At 40.3% G+C, this 18,347-nt stretch overlaps 1 protein-coding gene across 2 annotated transcripts in view; it reads left to right on the forward strand.

Moving 5' to 3' along the window:
• Positions 1 to 18,347, forward strand: part of SPOCK1 (SPARC (osteonectin), cwcv and kazal like domains proteoglycan 1) — a 269,899-nt gene that overhangs the window by 140,956 nt on the left and 110,596 nt on the right. For both annotated transcript variants that reach the window (XM_051631488.1, XM_051631487.1), the window contains exon 4: positions 12,077 to 12,191. In XM_051631488.1, the coding sequence (XP_051487448.1) occupies positions 12,077 to 12,191 (115 nt within the window). The remainder of the gene's footprint in view (positions 1 to 12,076; positions 12,192 to 18,347) is intronic.

Below are 18,347 nucleotides of genomic sequence, written 5' to 3' on the forward strand. Positions count from 1 at the left end.
ACTGATGCTTAGGCTTACACCTTTGTACAGCTGTTCCCCGCCTCTATATCTCAAATTTAAAAGGTTAATTTAATATCCAAGATGTTGAGAATGGGTCATAGCATAGAACATGAAACTCTTGGTTATTTTTTCCCTCCTGCACACCTAGTATATTCAGGTTCTCTACAGTCTTTAATCTGACATGACTCAGAATAGATGAAAATTTTGAGTTAGGTTTTCTGACAGCAGAAAACCTGGAAAGTACTATGAAATCTGTTGGAAAAATGATCTTGCCCAAATTATAAATGCTAATTCAGTCATTATGTCAGACAAACACATTTTCTCTGAACAGATTTTAATGTTTGATTATGATAAAATCAAGCTAAACTCATTTTCCAGGTCATTGTCAGCCCAAGTAATACAAGGGGCTACTGCAAAGCCCACAGGGGAGGGGGGAAGAGGCAGAAGGGAGCAGAAATATTCCTTCTTTGTCAGCCCATAGTACTCTATGACTTGCTTAGCCCTCTTATTGCAGTAGGGAAGACCTCTTGGTTGTGATGCACACTTATTAAAACGTCAATTTAATTTCCTGATTAAAAGCAAATAAAAACATACACTGCAGAAGAAGCAGTGGGGTGGATAAATCATGCTGAAATCCATTTTCTGTTTCCTTAACATCACAGCACGTTTCTATACATTAATTTTTTTTTCCTTTTTATTATTAAGGTCACAGTTATACTGTTTCTATCTCTGACCGTAATTTTTCAACAAGAATCTTGCTTTAAATTAGAAAAGCATCTGCCATTGTTTGGTATGCCCTCCAGTCTGAGATCCATTGCTTATGGACTCACAGACTGTTTTGAGTTGGAAGGCACCTTAAAGCTCTTCTAGCTCCAAACCCCCTGCATGGGCAGAGACAACTCCCACTAGACCAGGTTGCTCCAAGCCCCATCCAACCTTCCTTTGAACACTTACAGCTTCTCTGGGTGACCTGTTCCAGTGTCTCACTACCCTCACACTAAAGAATTTCTTCCTAATATCTAATCTAAATCTTCCCTCTTCCAGTTTTGATCCATTACTCCTTGTCATCTCACTCCATGCCCTCAAAAAAAGTCTCTCCCCAGCTTTCCTGTAGGGCCCCTTCAGGTAACCTCCTGGATTTTCCCTATTCACTTGAAACAGTGAAGTCTAGAAGGGGGATAGGAGTTACAGGTGAGGTTTACATCATTTCAGATCAGAACTGAATGAAGTTAATTCATTTAGAATAATAGTGGTAGTTTCTGCTGGTGTCCTCCCCTCTTTCCCATCTCCCATCCCCAAACCACCATAACACTGATTCTTGCTCTTCACATTATTCTTGTCTCAGATTTGGGACAAAACCTCTAGATATGTCTAGAGATAGATCAGACAAGTTGACTCTGGATATATAATACATATTCCCTGAAAGAGAGTAAAACCCAGTTTCCAATTCCATTGCTACTTTGTGTTCCAATTATTCAGCATTACTGATAGACATGGTTCCTTTTTATTAGAACTCTATGTTTTATCCTTGTTCTAATAAAAAGTAACGTGTACTTCAGGAACCCTGAATAATTCAGTGTTACTTCCCAACTCGGGGAGCTTACTATTTTTCAAGGCATTTCTTGCCTAGGTGTTCCAGAAACCAAGCAATTCTCTTATGCACAGTGGTTCCTCAGTTGTAGAAGTGGATTTTAGCTGCCATGCTGAGTGCAAAGTTACAGAATGTCTGTTGTATGGCCTGAGGCAGCCTTGGCTCTTTCTCTGTTGGAAAAGGACAAAACAACATTTTACTTATTCCAGACAGTTACTCAAGTATCCACAAGGACTGTTCAAACTTTAATTCTTCATAAAGGATCTTCTTTCAGAATTATTTTAGCTAGGTATTGGCAAGAGAAATAGCATTTTCCTCTGTCTGATGCTATCTTCATCGATGTTTAATTTTTTGAGCAACATAAAGCATTTTAATTAAACTGTGAATCCATTTAAAGCCTTCTGAACATAGTTTTTACATGTTTAAAATTATTATCTTTCACTTATCAAAAGACGTATCAAAATGCCTTGGAATGCATTACGGCTAGAATTTTAGCACTTGCCAGAGAACTAAAAAACCACAACTGTGCAGTGTGTTGTTTTAGCAGCAGCTCTGTAGAGGTGATCTTCTGTTGTTCAAAATTAATCTTGGGGTCTCAAAACCAAGAGAGGGACTGTAAACTCTGTGAGACCCAGGTGCAGGACCTTGCACTTGGCCCGGTTGAACTTCATGCAGTTTGCACAAGCCCACTTCTCAAGCCTGCCCAGGTCCCTCTGGATGGCATCCCTTCCCTCCAGCGTGTCGACCTCACCATACACTTTAGTGTCATCAGCAAACTTGCTGAGGGTGCACTCAGTGCCACTGCCCATGTCTCTGACAAAGATGTTCAACAGCACCAGTCCACGTACCGACCCCTGGGGAACACCACTCATCACAGGTCTCCATGTGGACATACCTTGCAAGGTTCTCCACTGCAGCTCAGGTTGACAGGGACTGCTTCCATGTGATAGTACTGAAACTTCTGTCTTTTCATAAGCAAATCAGTCTTTGAAAAGTTTTTTATATTTGTGTTTGTTTTACTCGGTGCACACAAAAACAAATGTAATATGGAAACAAATCTTCCTCTGTTGATGTAGAAAATCAAGTGTTTTGCCCATGTTTCCATGGAGACAACCAGACTCCCAGAAATGAACATGAAATGGCTGTTAGTTCTGCAGAATTTACCTGTTTTGAAATCATTACTTTACAAGTCATGCACAGGGGCCCTGTGCTTGTGTTCTGTTGTGCCTTCCGAGTGTCCCAGGGTGATTTCCAGACAGGTAAATATTGCTCTCCCCATTTTAAATGCTTACAAAGAGAGAGAGGCATGAAGTGACTGACTCATTTATCCCAAGTCACCAAAAAATGAAGAAGTGAAGAACAAGAAGACAGGATAACAGTGACCTTTCCTTCCTGTCCCATTTGCTTCCCAGCCACTGCCTGTGCCCTCAGATGCACACAACACGTGCAGAGCTGGTACCCCCTCCATGGCACACTGTTTCAAAGAATGTCATCCACATTGTACCTTAGTAATTAAGCATAAAATAAGTTGCTATAGTTTATAGTTGTTAATGATTTGGGCCAAATTCTATTTCGTTTATCATAGCAAATAAGCAAAGGAGCTTAATGGAAAAAAGTAGAGATTTTCTCATTTCTAGGGGTGAATGTCTTATCTAGTTTAACATTTAAATACTGTATGTAGAGATAGGCAGGGTGCCTGGCTGGCAGTTGCTGGAACTGTAACAACATTGACATTTAGTCTGCTGACAAATAGAGCAAACATATCAGCCTTTCAGAAATTTCATATCCCGACTTTCTATTGCTTGCCCAGCTCTCTGCAGTGCTGGGTTAGAGAATAATTGCAATTGTGCATCCTGAAATACTGGTTCATAAACACAGCAGCTTGGTCCTCATTTCCTGCTGGAACCAGTGGCAACAGTGATGCACTTGTGCTTCTGCATTACCCCTAACATATAGGCATTAAAAGATTTGTTACTATTTTCAAACGAGATTTAATATAAAATACCTAATGAAGAATGATAAAATTTAATTGGTAAGAGATTTTTCTCTGTGAAAAATAGAGAGGAGTTCTGTTTCAGTTTTATTTCTTTCCACTCCTGGTTCACAGTATTGCACTTCATTATAGTTCTTAATCAGAGCAGGAAAAAAGGTTCCATTTCTCACAAGCTAGCCAGCTGTATTAAATTGCAGTGAATTTTTTCAGATAATATTATTGCTCCAGTTAAAGTATAAATTACAACAGCCTCAGAAGTATTACAGAATTGTTTAATGACATAAGATGCAACTTCCCTCCAAGCAAATAAAAATGTATGTTTGTATTAATCTGAAATGGGAAAGGTGTATCTTTAATTATGCATGAATAATTTAAAATACCATTTTCTGAAGAAGGTATAACCTGTTTTGTTTTCATTGGCCTTGGAGTAAAGTAATTTGCATTAAATGAAATCCCACTAAATAAATTACAATTCACTCCAGTGTAACAGAAAGCTGAGATAGTCTAGGTCAATTTGCTGGAAATATTATATTTGTCATTTCAAAATTACAAAAGGGTTTTGAAGCCCAAGCATTCAGAAATCTCAGTTATATAGTTTATAGTTTTCTCACTTAAATATAGGTTTTGTTGTTGTGGGGTTTTTTAATAATGATTTTGAGTCTTTTGTATCATTTTGAATTTTTTAAATCTTCTTAGTTTGTATGTTCAGTATTTCTCCAGTAGCAAGAAGAATAAAATACTACAGGCTTTTGCAGAGAAAAGTCAAGTTCTGTTCTGGTACCAGGACCTGGAGATTTAAGGGAACACCTGGTGTCACAGAAGCCAATGTCAATCACAGACATGGAAAACACAGCCTGAACTTCTTACAGAAGTGCAACCTGACTTACAGTGATTTCACCAGATGTTATCAGCTAGCCAGCTCCACCAGCATGGAGATCCAAATGCTTTGCTCTCTCTTTCTTCACATGCATTCACTAGAAAATTAAGCTTGGGAGTGTGAGGGAGTGTGTTTGGTTCCAGGGGAGGCACAGCTGGGCTCGCAGGGCCCGCGGGGCAGCAGGTGCCATCACTGCCAGATTTGCTCTCCTACAGCAAGAGCTGCTCCTGTTAAAGCAGAAGGAAGAGCTGCTGGGGTTCCTTTGAACAGTGAGCAGAGAGCTGAAGGAAACAGCTCTGATTTTAGCTGGGGGATGTGCTCAGACAGTCACTGCAGAGCTGTGTCCTCCCTGCAAGGCAGGAGCAGAGGTTTCTTCGTTTCCTCATGTTCCACTGAGCCCAGGAGGCTGGGTCACCCCAGGGGGTTTGGGGACTTTAAGACAGAACCTGTAGAGCTGCTGTCATCAAACGTATGCCACTGCTCTACAAGTCCTGGAGAATGGGGTTATTTTTGTACCCTCTCTACTTCCTGGGATTACTAATTGAGTGGAACACCAACCAATGTCCTTCAATCTGTGGGGTTTTTAGGTCTGTTTTGCCTTCAGCTTAGCGGGATGTGCAGAAACGTACCTTTGGGTATGACCTGCACAAACACAAAGCCTCACCCCGTGGAAGTGCTTGGCATGCAGAGAAGCACAATGGTGTGGATGTCAGGTCACACTTCACTGAACCCCTGCCAGGGCTCTCTACTTGAATCTTGGTTGAACCTTCACCTTGACAGAGAAGAGTTGTTTGTGAGCAGGGCACCTGGTGGTAGCTGCAAAACAAAGTGAGTACATAGCTGTATTTGATAGCTTCTTTTTTGCAGTGTGGGGAAGTATTTGAGGTACATTTTCAACACTGAGAAATAAATCGTAACAATTCATTGTCAGAAATCAAAGCAGGACCTTCTATGACTCTTTAGGAGATCAGATTTGCTCTTTTACATGTATAATCGTTGCTGGAACCTCCATTGAAGGTTGTGACTGATTATCTCATCCACCAGTGGAAGCATATTTCCTAACTTACAGTACTACCTTTGTTTTTACTTCTTCATTTTTTTCACTGCATCAGAGTTCTGTATATTTATTTATTTTAAATACTCCAATTCTTACCCTTTGCTTTGGAAAAGAAATCTGTAGAGCCCTTTAAGGCATCTTTTGGCGTGGATGGCCCTCAGCAATGTCAAAAGCAATTATATGTCAGTTGTAAGAAATTATTTTTGAAACTGCCTGTAAAAATTAAAATAGATGTTTCCTTTCACTACACCAGCACCTTCAGCCACTCAGATCTTTGGGTGCTCCAAAACAAAACTGTACAAAAATACTCTGCAGTGATGGAATAAATGCTGACAGTTTGAGATGTTACTGCTTAACTCCCCTGAGAAATTCCATTTACTGAAAATAAGTCACACACATGTTTAAAACATTCAAGCCTATGATAATTAATTTTCAGCTGAATTTATTTCTGTATGTAAATTGCTCTGAGAAATTATTCAGAAAGAGCATGCAAGAGAGAGACTTAAATATCTGAGCTTGTTAATCGAAGACATGTTTTCCTCTAGACTTGGGGGAGGGCTAACACCAATTTCCTCCCTAGTGGAGCAGAATGATTAATGCCAAGATTTACAGAAGCAGAATAAAAAACATTGGGGTAACTTCTAATCTATTATTAAATAACATTTTAATTAAACATAATTATAAGCCATACTAACTCTGAGAGAGTTACACTCAACTCCAATAAACATAGTCCTAAAGTCATTGTGGCCACTTATCAACCTGTAAAATAAAAAACTCTTGGAAAAGTGTATAGGCAGAAACCTTCTCAATGGCTACAAAAGCCTGGAAGTCAATCTCAGTATCACTTGGGTGTCTTGTTCACACAAGGGTGATGGGGTAGTCCCATAGCACTTGGTTTAAGCTCCACTGACAGTCTAACTTCATGGGTTGGCTGGAGTTCACCTCTGGAGCACTGAAAACCACTGTGTTTCCATGGATAAGCACAGCAACCTTCACCTGGGTGCTCACCAAGTCAATATTTATGGCCATGTTCACCTCAAGGGAAAAAAGGACAAATTCATCATCTACTTTAAAGCTGAGCAGAAGCTCTCCTTCTGGGGTGGGGGGAAAGTCCTTGAAATGTTTCCTTTTTCCAGGTTTCCTTGGAATCACTGAAACCATAAAACCAGGACTGTTTTAAGGCATCATGTGTTGAAAACCTGCCCCTTTCCTAGGCAAAATCAAGGGAAAGTGTGTAAAGATTTTTCTTTACACACATTAAAACTGGCTGCATGACTTGTTCCATGTTTGCTGTGTGGTTTTCATGGAGGTATAGAGTAAAATCCCTCCAAGTCACTACTTGGTTGCTTTGATCAAACTTCCACTTTGGCTGTGGGTGGAGACAAGATGCTGGTTTGCAATGTGGCCTTTTAGGTCTGAAGTTTGACAGGAGCTGCCATTTCAGCTTCCTGCTGAGCAGGGAGCAGACCAGGCCAGGGATCAGCCTTCCCCAGGGTCCCTGTTCTTGGTGGCTTTCCCCTTCCCTGCCCTGGCTGCTGGTGGGTACAGCCAGGAGCTGTGCTTGCCTTCTGCTCCTTGCTTGTGGAGTATGGCTGGAATCAAGTCATACATAATATTGCCATGCATAGCTATCATGTAATGCATCAGTTAATCCAGAGGCTTTGTTTTCTTATCAATCTCTTTTGTCTTAAAATGTGCACTAAGGTCTCTGCACCAAAGACAGCAGGTCCCATTTTCCAGTTCACAAGACCTTTCCCAACAGACGTTCTTTGCACAATTGTGAGAACAATTCCAAGGGGATTGTATGAAAGCAACTGCTCTTCACATTTCATTGTGCAGAAGTATTTTTGTCATTGAGTGATCATAGTACTTATTGTCAGGCAATTTTGAAAACAAAAAACCCAATATTTACATAATGCAATTTCTTTTTGATTGTGTAGTTTGGTTCAGCTCCACTAAACATCTATGAGTTTGAAATTATTCCCTTCCCCCAAAAGAATGGTCATAAAAACAGAATCAAGCTCATAAATCTTGCTGTGAATTAGTTGTACGGTTTCTGCAGGATTACATATTCCTTGCTGCAAGATATTGAAAGTATTTATTTGTTATCACCCTTTTAAAGTCAAATGTGTGAAAAATAAATGTCCTCTGTTATGATTAACACAATGACCCCCAGCTGCAACATACAGAGCTACGTCTTAGAGCAACTCCTCCCTGTCCTGCCATTGTCTGAACTTAGGAGTTCCCTCCAAGTCATAACTCTTCTTTTATAGTGGCCATAAATTAAAACATTAAACGTAATAGAAAGTATCTTAAATGCTATTGTTAGGTGTTGTTAGTTCCACACTTGATTTAGTTCTATTGGAAAGTCCCAGCCTCTGGAGAGTGGTACAGGGAGGGGAGAGGAAAGTCTCATAGGCAAAGGTTCTCTGATCTGCTTTGTGGAGCTGGGAGGGAAAGGGATTCAGAATGCAACTGGTGTTTGCAGTTCACTTTGGTATTGGAAAGGAGGCTGCTAATGCAATCCCTGGTGTTTATTGTTTACTTCTTATTCTGGTATCTCTGAGATAACCACAGGAGACTTATAGGTTTAAGTGGGAACTTAGGTTGCTATGCATAATAAAAGCTTGACCAAAACCAGGAAGGTAAGTCTTTTGTCTCACCAATTCTGATTCTGCACCTCTGTTTCATATAAATGGGACTAGCACAGCTGTTGGATCACTGTGTACCTATGAAAGCCTTTCCTCTTTGCAGGGCAATGAGCTGATCCATTGAGTACCATTTTCTTACAAAAATGTTGTGGCCAAGAAAACAGAAACTTTAGCCCATCTAACATTTCTCCCCTTGTGCCCTGCCAGGCAGGAAGAGACTTCAGAGCTCAAGGCACCAGGACAGCTGGCCAGAAAACAAATAGCAGCAGCAGAACCATCTTGGTGTTATGTGAGGAAGAGTAAGACTTTTGAGCCAAGATAAAAAGCCAGAAATTCTGGGTTTTCCCATGATTAAAAATGTCTAAAAATTATTATACTGAGAAAAGTGGAGACCCATATATCCCTGTGTTTCAACCAGTCGTCTGCTGGGATGGATACTTCCCTTGGACATTGAGTGAGGAGAGATTTGAACCTGGGAAAAGCTCAAGACAGGAGACTATGAAGCTTGGAATAAAAAATTTAGGCAAGGTGACCAAAGTGTATTTTAGCACAGATTTAAGTTCATGTGAAACTAACTCAGATACTGGCTGGACATGTATCCCCTCCAAAAATTTTGGACCAGTCCTCAGCCACTCTCAGGTCAGATTCATTAACTGTGGAAATTTCACCTTCAGTCTCAGCCTAAAGTGGAAATTGTTCACATCTTAAAGCCAGGCTTTAGGTATGTTTGTTATTCCTGTGCAGATATACCTGAGTTATTATGTACAGACTCTTGGATACAGAAAAGGGATGGCTGTAGCTTTCCTTTCAAGCTGACAATATAAGATCTTTAGAGTAAAAAACTTCAATTTTTTTTTCTCTCACTCTTCTTCTCACTTTCATTTATTTATTTGTACTTTTGGCTCTTCATTTTCAAAGATTCCATACTCATTGCTTTAGGACAAAAATGAACTGTGATGGCAAATACGGTTGTTACGTTTCATCTTACTCCCAAGGGTCTTTTCTGCTGCAGATGATGAGCATCTGCTCCTAGTCATGTAGAAATCTGATTAACAAAGCATGATCTTTGATTTGCATATTTCAGAAATTGTTTCTTATTATGAGCTCTCCTAAGGCTTGTGTTGCTTAGCAGTAGAACAACCTTAGAAACTTATTTAACATGTTGAGGAACTTTGCAGACATATAATTCCCTATTTTGACCTTTTATATTCAATGAAACACGCACTCTGCAGAAGTGAAAAAAAAACATCAAGAAATAATAACAACATCACAGGGGGGTTTTACTGTATTCTGACAAAGCCCTCAATTTTGCTCTTATTTAATAAACTTTCTTCTACTACTTTGCACTGTATGTAAAGGCTGCTTGTAACAAAGAATAAATGATATTTTGATAGTATGTTCCATTTAAGGATCCTCATGATCTTTTTCACCATGAATGAAATAATGAATCTAATACACATGATGGGAAAAGCTTTATTTATTATTATTGCCCATATTGTTTTCAGATTTTAGAAGTAAGATACTGAGGTAGAAAGAAGTTGAGGCCTGATTTAAAAGGAATTAGTGACCAGGATTTCCAACCACATCCTTTTCAATTCCTTTGCTTCAAAATAATGACCACTCAACAATATTTTTCTCTTTCTAGACAGTTTTATAATTGCACGCTATTTGAACATTGTGTTTATTTTAACAATAATATATTGTGTGATGCTATTTCAGAACACACACACTTCAGGAGGGTGTGCATTTTTTATTGCCTTAGAAGACCTAACAAATTCCTGCAGTATGGGTATAATTCTTCAGTTGGAGTAGATTTCACTATGAAAAAATACCAAGTGTGGAAACTCTGGATGACGTTACATAGACCATGTGGGCCTAAATCTTGCTTCTCTTATTCACGCCAAATTAGTATAGTCTTTTAAGGCTAAACCCACTTCCACAGGCTCTGGCTGACAGAAAACTGTGAGCACAAGGCCAGAGAAGTTCCCTCAAGCAGCCCAGCCATGTTGGCAGCCATTAGCCCTGGGCTCCTGGCTAGCTGGTTTGCACAATGATTTCTGTGGATGCAGCATTTTACATGAAGGATGTGCCACCAGCACAAGCAGACAATGTGCATGTGCTCCAGTAAAAGAGCAAGGCAGGCTGCAAGCCAGCAAAACTTCTAGTCATTAATTTTTTTGTGTGTGGATATGACCTTTGAATTTCTTCAGCTCACTGAACTTATACGCTGGTGACCCTTCATGCTCCAAGAGGCACTTCCTCATTAAAGGCTTTGCAAAAGGGAGGTATCTCACTCTGTTTTGCAGATTGTGAATATCTAGGTAGACACATAGGGAAGGAAATTGTGGCTTGCTATTTCACTCCCTGTCACATATCTGCCTCCGTCTCTAGCTCAATCTCCAGTGAGAGGGAAGTAAGAGGATTAAGAATGTATATCTCACTCACTGCTTTGTGTGAGAGTAAAGAGCAGGGGATGGGTTAGTCCTTCTCATGTGCCAGTTAGTCTGACTTGGAAAAGAGACCAAAATGCAACAGCAAAACATCCCTGAGGAGCCTTTTCAGCCTTTGGTTTTTCAGTGGGACAGACCCTGGTCCCTCAGACACTGCCTAGATATTTTGCTAATGGCAATGCCTTGTTCTTGGTGGTGCAGGAAACAGATGGTCTTTTCTCCTTCCCTGCTCACTTCCCCTCTTCTGTCAGTTTTTAATGGCTTTAAAAGAAAAAGCTTTAAACACTTTTGTTTTTACAATTACCTCCTGTCTTGCACCAAAGGCATTTCACTAAATACAGGTGCACTCGTGAGGCTCAGTTGCCCATCACAGTTGTGTGATGGGTGTTGATGTGGTACAAGCTGTGCAACCCAGCACAGAACAACCACAGCACTGGAGGAACAAAGAACCATCCTCTCCTTGTTGGAAGTACATTTGCTGTCATATAAAGAAATTTGGTACACAACAAACTGAAACTTCTTGTACTTAACTTTAAAGCTTTCTCTGATCATTGAGTGAAAGTGGGAAACTCGGTTGCTATAATGTGCAGTAAGTGCTGCATTACAGTCCCAAAAATGAAACATATTTCCAGGAGTGGCCCATTATTTGGGGATAGAGGAGAGAGTTAAAATGGGATTTGAGGACACATTAACGGAAAACAGAAAGTCTAATCCATGACAAAATAATGTCCAAAATTGTGTGTCTAAAAATCGTTTCTTAAACAAAGTTGCAATTTCTCCATGTGGCTGTGGCTTCCCTTCTTCTAGAGTATTCACATAACAATTTTTTTAATATTTGTAATTCATCCTGGCAGATACATCTTATTGCTGATCTTTATAAGCATCCTTTTGTAAGAGAATGAATTTAGATAAATAGCTTTTTGAATGGGACTTGATTGCAGAAAAGTATTTATAAGCAATTTTCCCAGGTGGGATCAGTGCTCTAATAGGAGTGCTATCCAGCATAGCATTGTATTGCTCCTCTTTTGCCATTTCAAAAATTACTAAGTCACCACTCATTTAAGATCTAAGGAAACCAGTAAATCAGTCTATAAAACTTGGCAGGAGCTGGCAGGCTTGCACACTGGCAGGACAAATCGTGTCTGCCTGAGTCGAATTTCTGTAGTGATCGGGAGCTGCTCCAGTGTCTGCTCCAGTGCCTAAAGCACCAGAATCTTCTTGCCCCCACTGAGTTCAGACCATCTTACTCCCTCTTGGTGTTACATAGGATGATCCCAGACCAAATCCTGATGCTACCTGAAAATAACGTCACATACTGTGAAATGACAAAGTTTAATATACTTTTTATATGGAATTTATTATAGGAGTGTTCATTCTAACCAGATGTCATCTCTCAGCCAAGAGGAACTTTATATGTGTTTCTCACTCTCTTTTTTAATGTGTTTGGTTTTTTATAGCCCTTGATCCATCCAAGGATCCATGTTTGAAGGTGAAGTGCAGCCCACATAAGGTCTGTGTCACTCACGACTATGAAACTGCTATTTGTGTAAGCCACAAGCAGCTGGTGCACAGGTAAGGCAACTTCATCTTCTTGAAGGGTTTTGTGTCTTTATAGACATCTAATACAATGAGAAGAAGTAACATGAACAAAAAATGAACATTTAAAGCATAATTTGAAAGCATTCTGTTAAAGTTTAGTTTGCATTTTTTTCCCAAAAAACCCCACCAAACCCTGAAGTCCTATTATTTATCACTGGGGCTATTGCAAAAAGATGAACTGGAACATGGTGCACCATGTTGTGTGGAGAGCAGAATGCTCTCCCAGCCCTAGAAGTGGATTCCTCTTCCCAGACAGCAGTAAATATGCATATTTTAAAATCTGAAAGCCTGTAATATGAAATGAAAACATTGTGTCAGAGACATCCGTAGTTCCAGTAATTTAATTAGAAGCAATTAAAAAAGATTAACAGAGTGTTTTGGTTTTTTAGTATATGAAACATCTGCTTAAATTTGGTAAAGAACTGAAAAATATTGGTGGAACTTTGTGAAGCATCTCCCCAGGGAGTCACATAATTACAGAAAGCTCCAGATGTGATTGTTGAATAGCTGAATTAAGAGCAAATGCAAAAGCTAATATGTTAAAAGCTTTGGCCAATGTGTTCAAATTAAGCCACAAAACTTCACTGAACAGAGATATGAATAAACAAAGAAAATCCTGCTGAGCACAGGTTGAAACACGCTATGAACATTCAAAATGAAGAAATTTATAAAAAGATTTAGAGAAAGCAGACAAATGTTGTCCTATTTTGGAAGAAGAACAAATAGAATCAGTAAGGAATCTAGTCTTGAGTATCTCTAGGAAGATAATCCAGTAAAAAACCAAAATCAACAAAACAAAAACAAAAACAAAACAGATTGCCTTTGATTTAGAATACAAAGTTAATGGTGTAATGTGCAGGAGGCAGTATGTTTAATCTTTGGTTTTCAGTACGGAATGCACCCTGGAAGGATGTCAGCAGTATGGCTATGTGCAGTGCTTACATTCTAATGACAGTTTTGGCACGATGTACCTTACATTTTCTAGTTAGGAGGGATCTAAAGAGCTTGCATTATATAGTAGTCTTTATGATCCATTGACAGAGATGTTGAGCCAAATGCTTTCTGAGCTATTCCTGGTATTTCATGTCCCAAAAGTGGTTAAAAATGGTACAGAGTAGTAGTATAGAGGAGGAGCTGAATATCCCTCTTTTTTTCAGAAACCAGGCTGTGTTTCATGTGATCTCTCTGTGATTCCTCCACTGCCTGCAGCTATTTCAGCTAACCTTTGAGTAGCACTGTGACTCTGGAGATGAATAGAAAAGTATTGAAAACTGACTTTGAAAATTCTCCAAACAATTTCCAGCAAGTTTTGTAATGCTGAAAGAATGACTGCTATTGTGTGATAATGGCACATATGTCCCCAAAGCGGCTGTATTCTCAAAATATCCAGCTACCCTTGCCTCAGAGGGCAGACATGTCAATGAGGGCAGAAACTAGGCCAAAATTTCTGCTGGTTTGAATCAGTGGTGTGACAACACCAAAGATTTTAATCTTCAGTCTCACAACATCCTGATTGGTTTTCTGTGCCTGACCTGAATACTGCTGTACATCCGACTCCAGTTTTGTTTAAGGCTGTGTTAATCAGGAGTAAAAGTATTACAAGAGGTGGAGTTGCACCTATTTAAGCCAGTGAAAGCCTGAACATACACACACGGGGGTGTGTGTCTGTTGTGTGTGTGTGTATGTGGGCACGTGTAGGAAGAGCCATCAAACATCACAGCACCATTGTGACTGCTTTGAGCATCCACAGTGCTTTGGTGTGAGCTCAGGATTCTCCATTTCATGCATCATTATCAACTTGCTGTGGTGGCTTTACAAAGCACGGAGGCTGATCACCAAGTAATCAGGAGAACAACATCTTGTGTTGCTGCTGAGGCTTCCAGACAGGGCCACGCCGATTTGCATCACCTGATTAACCCTCCTGCTGAAGAGCTGCAGCACAAGGCAACAGCATTTTCCCAGGCACTGCTAACTTTGAAACCACCAGTGACAATGCGATGCTGTTGCTGTCTCATTTCCTTTGTGCTGGAATGCACACTTTAGAAACCACGGCAGGGATGCAGTGACAGGGTATAAAACAGAGTCAAATGGAACCTTGTTGTTTTACATTTATTCATCCCCTGGCTCCCAGCTGGCTAGCTCGTCCTGTGAGGCTGTCAGGCAGAGCAAGTCTCATGCCTTCAGAGTAAAAGGCTCTTGGATCTGGCAGCACGTGGCTGTCATGTATTTCACAAACAGTGAAATGGCTGTTTCACAAACAGAAAAGCGGCTTTGATGCTTTTGGATCTGCGGATGTGGGATCCCCTGTCCCAGCTAGCAGGGCATGCAGAGTGGGTCCACAGGAGGTTTAGCTGTGGGTTACCCCAGGGGTGCCAAAGAGCCCTTCTCCAAGTCCAGGGACAGCCAGACCCCTCCTGCACAGCCTCCCCCTTACTTCTTCTGCCTTCCCAAAAACAGTCACCTGGGGAGCAGTCTGGGCTCTTGCAGATAAGGGAGAAGATTTCTGAGAGGTATTTCAGATTGATAATAACATTTTGTCAGCACATCCTCTAAGGCGTTTACGGTATAAATTGGACAGGGCATTAAGAGAAAAGGAAAGACTGAGCAGTGATTAAAGAGCGTGTAAAAGATAAATTTAAAGGTACCTTCTTACATGCTTAATAGTCCTTGGACTAACGATAAAGCCTTATGAAATCTTTTGTGTGGATTAAAACCCCTTTCATTTTGGACATGATCTATGAAGAAGGGTCTTTATTAGTTTGGTTTTGCATGAAATGCAGTAGTTGGTTTTTCTCAAAGATTTCTCATACATTTGCAATCCTGTTAAAACTTCGTTCCATGTGTTAGTGCAGCTGACAGGAAGGGGAGATGTCATTTGTGGGCTTTTTTGAAAAGAACTGAATGAGAAAAGAGGATTGGTGGGGAAAAAAAAAAAAAAGGGGCATGTGAACATGTTCAGGGTTCAGAGCTTTGTTCAGTCCATTTAACTGGCAATTAGTTCATCATTGCATTGACCATGTCACTCACACAGGTCTCATGCAACGTCTCTACTTCTCTGCTGTGACTGAGAAGTCCAGCTATTTACCTAGTATTTCTTCAATACTTTTGAGGCTACTGCTGTTGACAAAAGAGGCCACTACTGTGTTCTTCATTAATATTTTTCAAAGATCTGGACGAGTTCCCAGCTCAAACATCTGTTCTTCTAAATTACACATCAAAATCTTGGTCTGACCAATGTGGCAATGTTGGCAATTACACTTACAATGAGTAGAGGAATCTCCCCCTCTTTCTTTACTTAATCCTGCTGTTGATACACCATTTCTGGTCAGGAGGGACCCTGTTGAAAACAAGTCTAGTAAAACATCCCCACATGTGGAACTGGGCGTTTTTGTAGCACTGCTATTCTATGGGCTATTCATGGACTTCAAATTGTATCCAAGAGGGAATTCACAAATGAAGGAAATGAATAATTGCAAGGATGTCAGTGACCCACCTGCCTTCAAGAACTGCTTGGGAGCGAGACAGAAAAACCTTTGATGACAGCAAGTGCGTTTTTAGGGATTTACTGAAAAGTTGTGGACATAAGCAATGATTTTAAGTAGCACTGTTCCTCAATGTTGAGGTTACTTTTTAAAATGCACTCAATATAGGGCCTATAAACCCTAACCCTGTTGATTTGCTCTCCCCTCAGACCCACACGTGTCTGTGTTTTCTCTTGCTTGCTTTCATGCTCCACCAGTGCTGGTAAGTGCTAAGGAGGGCTGGCATACCACCAAGCCCTCCTCTGGGGACAATACCTTCTCAAGTGGAAAACCTGACTCCCACATTCTTAGTGGTCTGACCAATGTGCAGGAGGGCTTGCTTTTAAACTCAGGCTGTTTAATTCTGAGTGATTTATGTGGTAATGTTTATCAAAGCCTGAATATGTGAGCAATCTATCCCAGGTGTTGTAGCAGAACCAGACCTGGGAGCTAATTAATTATCTTTGGATCTCCTAACATCAGGTTGTTCCCCAGTTAACCTTGCTATATCCGTAGCTTTTATCCATTCTCTTGTTCATGTTCATGCTGATTCAGAAAACAATTGTTGTTCATTTGTGTATTAAGTACGATTCAGGGAAAAAAGCATATCCCAAATGGAACTTTACAACATAACATTGTTAGGCTTATTATTCCCCAGGGTACTTCTGACAGAATCTTGGGGAATTATTTTAATCCTCTCTGAATGAATGTTCAAAACATGAACAGGATGGAGTAAATTACTTTTTTTTTTTTTTTTTTAATTTGTAAACTGCAGTGCATTATTGTGTACAGGCTTTTATTCTTTCTAATATCTCATCACTCATGGTACATTGCACAGTTTAACTGTAGCTCATGCTGTTTGTCCAGAAAAATAAATGTGAATCCAGGAAAATTAAAGAGAGAGAGGCCTTTGAGGTCACAGTCAAGTACATCACAGAATGTCAAGTGCAAGTGGTGTGTGCAGATCTTTAGAGAAAACCTGAAAGCTTTTAAAAACATTTCATCTCTGCGCTGCCTGACAAGGAAGGCATGCCTCTGCTCCAGTGGAAAAGCTGTGGGGTTTGCAGCAGACAATCAATAGACACATGGAAATCAGGGATGTTTGTTTTTCTTATGTGGGTGAAGTTGCCTTTTAATAAGACAGAGGGCACATGGCATGATGTGCCATCAATCTACAAGTGCTCGAGGGGGCCATTGACTAGTAAGAGAGAACAGCCTAAGACTCTGGCACTGTACTTGATTCCCTATTACAGTTATTTTTAAAATCTTGATTATGAAAATTATGATCAAAGCATGAACTCCCAAAGGTTAATAGCTTTTCCTCCAAGACAGTCTCCATCTTTAACAGCCCAGGATTCAGTCCGAGGATGCTTAACTAATGGAGCAGCACTCAGTGGTTTTAAAAGCAGATATCACTCTACCGAGCAGGATAATTTGTAAACTGTGGCTCTCATTCTCTGAGTGCTCCATTTTTCAGTTTCAACACTGCCTATGTTAAATTGTTTTTAACTAAAGAGACCATAGGGAGAGTCTGTGGAAAGGCTGGCTTTCATCACTCAGAATGATATGAGTGAGTTCTGTTCTGAGTCATGAGAGTGACCTACTTGCTGCCAGGTGTTTCTGTACAAAAGAATCCCCCGGTTAATTATTTTCTGGAGGAAGCTGGCTGTGGTATTTCTCCTCAGGAGACAAGACTGTACTTTTAGGCTGTTTTCTGTCTTTCCCAAGCTCTAGATAGGCTGGTGACTTCAGTGTATTTCAAAAGTCAGAGGTAAAATACACCTGAACATTAGCCAGCATGCAGAAGGAACAGCTCCAAGCAGAGAGCCTAAGTACTGCAGTTATCTTTAAAGCTGAATTCATACACAGTTCCTGACCCAAGGCAAAATGTGCTGAAAGGCCAAAGCATTGCCCTTGTTTTGCCTCATACCTTTTGAAACTTGCACAGGAGATGTAGACATGCTAAAGGCTGCTCAGGCAGAGCACAGATAACTCCCATGGAAATTGTGTGACAGCTGACATGGGGATTGTCACCAGTACCTTGATGTGAAGCTCTCTGCATCCCAAGGCCAATTAGCCACTCTGCACTTTTCTCCCCAGAACTGGTAACTCATTGCTAGTCATGCTTCATCAGTTTTAGAGCTCATTAGAGTAGTGCAAGGTGAATGTCTCCTATTGGACATGAGTAATTTTTGATATATATGATAGTGCACGGCTCTATTATAATGGATTTTAGAGCATGTAGTCCTCATCTGTCTGCTTTGGCAATAGCAATAGATGAACTTGTCCCTGCTATCAACAGGGGATTTACTGGGTTTTATTCACAGCCACCATGCTCCTGGCTGCTGGGGTGAACTTCCTACTGCTAAGGTCATTGTCTTTTACTCTGCAGCTCCTCTCCTACTGAGAGGATGCTGCAAACACAAAAGAAAACACAAAGGTTATTGAGACATCCTCCAGCTGCTTTGCTCCTTTTAGACCAGTATCAGAGCACTCACTGAAAACCACCTCAATACCTCTGCTATCATCAGAAAGTTATTATATTGAATAGAATAAGAAAATAACTTATTATCTTCTGCACATTCATTAATATTTATAAATAGTTTTG

The sequence above is a fragment of the Apus apus genome, chromosome 13, assembly GCF_020740795.1.
Source record: "Apus apus isolate bApuApu2 chromosome 13, bApuApu2.pri.cur, whole genome shotgun sequence".
Taxonomy (NCBI): Eukaryota; Metazoa; Chordata; class Aves; order Apodiformes; family Apodidae; genus Apus; species Apus apus.